The sequence below is a fragment of the Sinocyclocheilus anshuiensis genome, unplaced genomic scaffold, assembly GCF_001515605.1.
Source record: "Sinocyclocheilus anshuiensis isolate Anshui unplaced genomic scaffold, SAMN03320099.WGS_v1.1 scaffold536, whole genome shotgun sequence".
Lineage (NCBI taxonomy): Eukaryota > Metazoa > Chordata > Actinopteri > Cypriniformes > Cyprinidae > Sinocyclocheilus > Sinocyclocheilus anshuiensis.
In genome coordinates this window covers 1,872,385-1,880,327 of record NW_015557179.1, presented here as the reverse complement: position 1 = coordinate 1,880,327, position 7,943 = coordinate 1,872,385, and the positions used below count along the sequence as shown (strand labels likewise).

Here is a 7,943-nt window from a genome sequence, read left to right as displayed (position 1 = left end):
ATATAAATTTGCGAAGATGTTAAAAACCTGTTTTTTGCTCTACCATTATGGTGTATGGAGTATAGATTGATGTGGGAAAAAAGTAATTTAAAGCAGTTTAGCATAAGGCAGCAATATAACAAAACGTGAAAAAAATATACTTTCGCAAGGCACTGTATGTCCTTGTTTCTTTCTCTCACACACATATGGCTCAGGACTTCACTATATACTCTATTGTTAAGACTGTCTAACTGTTTTGCAAACATGCATTTGTTTATATTACATATACAGGCACTCACATACACACACAGCATATAATATAGCAAATCTCACATTGACGTACATGTTGGGGTCACTCACATGTTGGCGTGGGCTTTGTGTTCTGTACTCCTGGTGTGTGTGTTGTTTTTTTTTCCTGATTTGTCTCATTGAATGCCTGCTCTAATCCTATTTGTGAATGCGTGTTTGTTTGCACACTTAAAATCTCCTCTTGCTTTCTACCTCTTGCCTGCCCGTTTTCATGCTATTGTCCTCATCTATTCAATCCCTCTCCCAATCAAATCTGAGGTCCATAATGTATCAGCTTTATGATACAACATATGATTAACAAATCAATGGGTCTTCAGGGTTGATAATGTGCCATTTTTAGACCGTGCCCAAGGTTGATGGAATGGGCTCATGGAAAACAGTCTGTGGCTTTGGCCTCTAAATAAAACTACTATGCTCAATTTATTTCGGCTGGCCATTTTCCTCAAAGCAAGCACATGATCCCATGTGTGATCATGGCAGCACAAGATTTGTTTTCTCTTTTGGATCTTTGTTTTTTCCAGCTTTCAGTTGCTTTGTTTGTGCCTTTGATAATCGTTTAAGTCTAGCATTGGTTCTTCTGAGGAGTATATTCAGGATGAGCTAATTTTAATACCCATTTACATGTTCCTTCCTGACTTAATAACATACTATATGCAAATGCAAACACAAATGCAGCAAATTGCTGATGCCTTGAATAAAGGCCGATGCCAAAAACCTGGCAAATACAATTCAGTATCATCCTCAAAGGCAAGTTTATCAGCCGGTACCTTGTAAACACAACTTTTGTTAGAGTCGGAAGTTAGCATCTCTCTGGTTCCTTTCAACAAAAAGCGGATAAAAATTTTTTTTAATTCACTTTTGACTGTTGCAGAAAATAAGATCTGTGACCAACAAAAGTTTACGATTCTTTCATGTTTTGTTTAAGGTAATCTTGACAAATAAACACAACTTTTATGAATTTTGAAGCTTAAAATTATATTGCCAGAAGTAAAAATAAATGGACTAGACCATGGTCATACAGCTTTAACATCACCATCACTAAGCTTCTGACTACTCTTTATATCTTTATTTAAAATCTACAAGTTGTAAAGTTGTGCTAGAATTGCTTGCAAGGGTTATAAAAGCAGACTATTGAGTGGATGAGTTTACCTGTTCAGTGTCATGACATTTAATGTCCCAGACAATTTCTGTAGTCTTATTTCACCACTTGTTAGCAACCATCTTTTTCAAGACACCTAAAAACATCACGAATGGGATATTATTGATGTGTTTTATGTCGTACAGTAAAATGTGAAAAATATTGAGCTTGTGTTGACCACAGACCTCATTTCAGGCATTTAACCAAAAAACCCATTTAAAATACCCATTGACTTCAAGGGTTAGTTCACCCCAAAATGAAAATTCTGTCATTAATTACTCACCCTCATGTCATTGCAAACCTGTAAGACCTTCTTTCATCTTCGGAACACAAATTAAGATATTTTTGATTAAGTTCGAGAGCTTTCTGACCCTCCATAGAGAGCAACACAACTGAAATATTCAAGGCCCAGAAAGGTAGTAAGGACATCATTAAAATAGTCCATGTGACATCAGTGGTTCAACCTTAAATTTATGAAGCTACGAGAATACCTTTTGTGCGCAAATAAAACAAAAATAACGACTATATTCAACGATTTCTTCTCTTCCGGGTCAGTCTCTGCCGCACGTTCACGAGAGTACGACGACGCATGCGTGTGATGCTGCTGAAGCAGGAGCCGCCGTTCTGACGTAGAACATGCATGCGCTGCGCCTTGTTTACAAGCAGAGTCTTCATAAACATGTCTGAAGATTTCGACAGAGAGGATGACTTGCCCAGCCTTACTTATTCGAACCAGAATATACAAACAATGAACTAAGACAGATGGACGTTCTACATCAGAATGCCGGCTCCTGCGTCGGCAGCATCACACGCATGCGTCGTACCCTTGTGAATGTGTGTCTAAGACTGACACCGAAAAGAAGAAATCATTGAATAAAGTTGCAAAAAGTATTCATAAAATTATGGTTGAACCACTGATGTCACATGGACTATTTTAACGATGTCTTTACTACCTTTCTGGACCTCGAAAGTTTCAGTTGCGTTGCTGTCTATGGAGGGTCAGAAAGCTCTTGGATTTCATCAAAAATATCTTCATTTTTTTTCCGAAGATGAGCGAAGGTCTTACGGGTTTGGAACGACATGAGGGTGAGTAATTAATGACAGAATTTTCATTTTTGGGTAAACTATGCCTTTCAGGACAATGGAACTGTAAGAGCAAAAACACAAACTAGTTTCTTAAAACTCATTTCTGCAAGTGTTCGAACTGCTGATTTTTGTGGGAATTATTCACTCACATTAAACATTTAACCTCCTCAGCAAGAACTGTTAGTTCACCATCACAGTAGTTGACCTAGAAGAGTAAACTGACTATAGAAGAAGACAGCTTGTTTGCGCTACTGCTATAGCGCCCCTTGTGGCAACTCTGAGAATACAGAGAGAAGAAAAGTGTGTACTAGCACATTTCAGAACCCAGTGACATGAATTCGGGCATTTGTTCATTTGCTTGTGTACAGTATGTTTTAGTCCTTTCTGCCATCCCATCTTTTGTGTTATGCTTCCTATATCTCTTTCTTTTTTCTGTCTCTTTCATTGTTGGAACTTTCAAGTTCAGTCTCCCTAATAATATAACATTTTGTCTCTGTTCCTCTTTCTCTATAACCTCTCTCTCCTCCGTGTGTACTTACTCTGCCTCCTCTTGCATTGCTCTCTCTCTCTCTTTCTCGTGTGGTTGGCAGGTGCAACTCCAGATGCCTTGTGGTTGTTGAACTTACCTTCTGCATGATGGACGCCCTCCTCACCCCTCTCTGTTTTTCGTCTCCGAACGGCACCTTTCCTTCTCCTCCTCCTCCTCCTCCTCCTGTGGGCAATAAGTGGGCTAAAGCATGCCCAACCGGCCAAGATCCTTGGCCTTTCCTTCTTGTCAAAGCTGAACTAAGTCTCTCTTCTATCTCGCAGCACTATAATAATCTGTCAGTCTGTAATATGTCAGTAGACAGATCTCTTCTTGTCTGTCAGTCTCTTTAACTGTTTGTCTGTTCATCTGGGATGTAAGCTGCCACTGTGTCTCTGTGTCTCTAATTAACTTCCCGTAGAGCTCCTACTGTATAAAGCTCTCACTCCTAGTAAACACTCTCTGTTTTCCTGCTCAGTTATTCCAGAGGGACTATCCTCTATTTACCTTCCCATCTCTAACACTGACTGGAATTTTCATCTCAGCTATATTGTCTTAATTCAGCTGCTTTGGTGTTTAAGCAATAGATCTCCCAAGAATGAAAATTCTCTCATTATTTCCTCACCCTCATGTTGTTCCAAACCTATTTGCTGTTATTTTTCTCCACTGAACACAAATGGATTTTGACCATATCTGTCAAGCTACCATAAAAAAGAGTCAATACTTGCACTATATTCCAAGTCTGTATAAAAGATCCATGTAAAGAGAAAATACACATGCACATTTGGAACGACGTGAGGTGATTCTTTAATGGAAGGCAGAACTTGAAAATAAACCGTAGTCAGAGAGGATGTCACATTTAATTTGACATATTAAAAGAAACTCTACTCTGATTAATGTCTGTGCTGTACATTTAACATACATCCTCCATAAAAGCAATGTTCTGGGTTCAAAACAAATTAAACTCAACAGCATTTTTGGCATAATGTCAGTTACCACAAAATGATTTCATCTCATTCCTCAGATTCTAATTTTTAGAAAAGTAAAAATCATGGTTACAGTAATGCAGCAACATTTCAAGCTTCCTGAAAGTTTAAAATCATGTTAAATAAAACATTATTCAATACAATTTTGGTTTACTGTGGACTTGTGGCCATACCTTTGAAACCTTATTACGTACAAATAAGCTTTAAAAAAGTATGGCCACAAGTCCAAAGACAAAATAATAGAATGATAGAGGAATGTAGCGTAACTTATAAAAAAAAAAAAAACGTTTTAATTCAGTTATTATCATGGACTAGTCTTGTGGACTATCTGTAAACATCTGTAATGTGAAATGGCTTATTCAGAGCTGTACTAAATAAAAAATAAAATAAACTGAAGGATGAGTTGAAATGATATGTGGTGCAAATTGCCATTATGCCTCAAATGCTGTGAACAGAGCTTCTCTTGTAGTGAAGTTAACATTGGTTTACGCTGCAGGGCCTGTGACACAGTTCTCATTGGTTCCCTTTGATGTCCTGTAGTGCTGGGAGCCATTTGAACTCTGACCTGCTCTGTCTGAAAGTGTGCCCTGTAATGCTATCTCTCTCTCACACTTCATGTACAGTGCATTAATGTGGCATGGTTGTGTTGTTCAGCTTCTGTGTAGACCAAATCTTGCTTTCCACACACTTTTTCAGACATTTCATATTGACCACTATTGTGAGACCATTGTATATAGTAGAGAAGGGAGATGGGTAGATCTAAAGAGAGGGATGAGATGGGACGAGTAGAAGCATGTCTGTAGAAGCTGATGCTCTTGTTTTCTTTCTCCTACTAACTTGTTCTCTGGTGTGTTGCTGCATCTTGTGTCTTTCATAACTTCTAATAAAACTGACTGCTCACCACAGCCTCTGCCTGTGTGCTCTTTCTCTTCATCTGTTTTTGAATGTGTGTGTGTGTGTGTGTGTGTGTTTTTTTTTCTGGTGAAATACTGAAGCCTGATGTTGGTGTGTTTGTGAGTTAAATGTGTTGTGGCTGACTGCTGTAACAGCTTGTCTTTTTAATGGAGGTGTTGGTCATAATTTTTCTGGGTCGGTGTGCATCTTCTTCAACCCTCTCCTTCCTTCCCCCTCCGTCAAACCCCTCCTCGCTTTTCCAAGCCCCTGGATGAATAGCCAGGCTCAGGGGTCAAAGGTGAGAGGTTTCAGCAGAAGAGACTGCAGCAGAGCAGACTGTAGTCAAGACCGGAGTATGGGAGACCTACAGGATATTCCAGGGTTCATACGATCACGGGAAATTTTCAAATCTAGGAATTTCTAATCATTTTTAAAATTGTGATTTTACATTTTCAATTTCTGTAGTGAATATAAATCTTTCTAGTTATGCTCAGCTCATCAAATGTTTCATTAGCTAGAATTAGCTGTTTTGTGAGTGCAGTCTCTATACAGTTGAATATTTTTAAAATTAATTATTTAATAATTTGTAATCATTTGTATGCAGTAATCAGGAATGACTGGAAAAGTAATAGAGGGGCATTAAGAAATGGTAAAAATATTTTTTTTCTTTCAAATTAAATATATGTTTGCAATCATTTATGAAAAAGCCTTAAATTTAAACAAAATCAGATTTTTGTTCTGCATTTAAATTTGTTAAAAGAACATTTCTTAAAGTTGTGAATGAAGATAAATGAGGACTCTATTTATTCTTTCTAGGGAAAAAAAGAAAATAGCGAAAATGTAGTTGTGGTCGTATTTAAGAAGTATTTAAAGAGATTCAAAAATGAGGGTTTTAGCTAAATTAATTTATTAGTTTATATAAATGTTTTATTTTTTGTAATTTTGTTAGGCTTTGGAAGCTATTTGTTATGAAAGGTTAAATGGTTCATAACATTGTTGTAGAAATAACCTTAAAGGGATAGTTCACCCTTAAATTAAAATTGTCATATACTCACCCTCATATTGTTCCAAAACTATAAGAATTTACTTCATCTTCGGGACACAGATGAAGTTATTTTTTATTATGCTCTTACTATTTTTGTCTGTCTGTTGAAAGTCCAAGCAACCAAAATGTTCAAGCTTCAGAAAGATCATAAACATTTTGTCAAGTGCTCCATATGAATTCAAGTGGCTTAATCCAAGTCTTCTGAATTGCTTCATATGTTCATCATATAACTATGTGACTTATGGGTTATATTAAGTCTTATGGTTTAGAAACAGAATTTGCAGGATTTTCATTTTTGGGTGAACTGTCCCTTTAAATCTAACACAACTGAGGACCATATTTACAGATCAGGTAAGTGATCATTGCACTTGGGTGTGTTTAATGAGTATGTGCCAGTGGACTGTGCCCTTTTTCACTAATGTGCAGTATGTAAATGAGGATATGTGGTTTTGATGCTGTAGCTGTTCTGTTCGCAGGACGGCTCGGGCTCGCTGAAGCGCAGCGGTTCTTTTAGTAAACTGCGGGCCTCTATCCGGCGCAGCAGTGAGAAACTGGTCCGCAAGCTCAAAGGAGGCGGCTTACGAGAAAACGAACCCAAAAATCCGGGGTAACTATCATCACTTCCCTCCCTATTCTGAGACCAAACCTCCCCTTTCCAATATCCCAAAACCTTCCCACTGCGGACTAAACAATGACTGGCAGGCGTGCATGACACTGTGACATTAAACCTCAAACACAAAACACACTGGAATAGCAGACTGACTTGCTATGGTTTAAAAACGGGGAAAGGGAAATGCTCAGTTAGGCTTTTGGGAAGACAGTGTTCAAATTTTTCGATTTGAGTTTTAACTAAACTCTGCAGTGTTGATCTCAAGGAGCAGGATTGAGCACCTGAGTTTAGGATCCCAGAGGGACAAAATTATCTGTATCAATATGTATCAGCAGATCTCTGTCTGGAATGATGTCAATAGACTTTCTAAAAATAATTTAAAGGGTCATTGGGAGTCGTAGACTGTAAATATGGAAAGGCTGAAGTGAATTAAGGTGAATGTCCTAATCTGGATTACTCTTAACACTGGATGACACCAAAAAAAAAAAAAAAAGAATGCTTTTCCCTTCCTCAAAACAGTTTTTAAAAGGGATTTATAGAATTCTCTCTTTAATATGAGGGAGGCAGGAGGTTTACTACATGGAAATGGGATTTTGCACACTGTGATGACGTTATATTGAAGGAAAGTCCTCTGCCGGTATATGCAAAGTCTCTTTCTCTTTCACCTAATTTTAAGTGGATGAAGGAATTTTCTTGATTTATTAACTGGACTGTATTTTTTGCACATGTACAAACCTGTGTAACCCTGAATAGACCTCTAACGTGACGGGTGACATTATGATGCAGTGTGTTGAGCTCAACTCACTTGTGTCTGTTACTGGGGTTCCTGTAGCATCTGATTTGCCAGATGTGACTAACTTTCTCTCCTTACCCTGTAAAATGCAAGTTATGTTTTTATTTATTCCTTGCATTTTAACTTTATTTTCTGGTGAGTGTTATGATTACTTTATCTTTTATGCCTTTTTGCTTGGTGACTTTTCTCGATGCCTTTTCATGTCTGCTTGGATCTGTTTTTTATTTGAGGACTTATATTTCTCTGTGCTGTGTTGTACATTTGTTTTATTTTGAATAAACATTTCCATGCAAATTTGCTGTCTGCTGCATGCCTGTTTCCTCCATTTTCTGTCTTGTGGTCTCATTTGCTGTGTTACCCATTTTTTTAACCTCTTCTCATCTTTTTATACCTTGTGTCTACCAACTCCCTGGCAGATATCTCCTTTTTATTGTTTGAAATTCCCTTTACAAGTTTCATAGACTGTGAATGACACATTTCCACAGTTATTAACATTGTAAATGTAGCAATTTTTTTAAAGGAATGTATATTTATAACACTATACTTTGGGTAATATTACCTTGGCAGTGATGATATA

General features: G+C 37.5%; 1 protein-coding gene across 1 annotated transcript in view; it reads left to right on the top strand.

Annotated features, from left to right (window-relative positions):
- The window catches only part of LOC107678539 (kinesin light chain 1-like), a 37,480-nt gene that overhangs the window by 24,368 nt on the left and 5,169 nt on the right, over positions 1 to 7,943 (top strand). Inside the window, exon 15 of the mRNA XM_016473827.1 lies at positions 6,440 to 6,570. Within this exon, the coding sequence (XP_016329313.1) occupies positions 6,440 to 6,570 (131 nt within the window). The remainder of the gene's footprint in view (positions 1 to 6,439; positions 6,571 to 7,943) is intronic.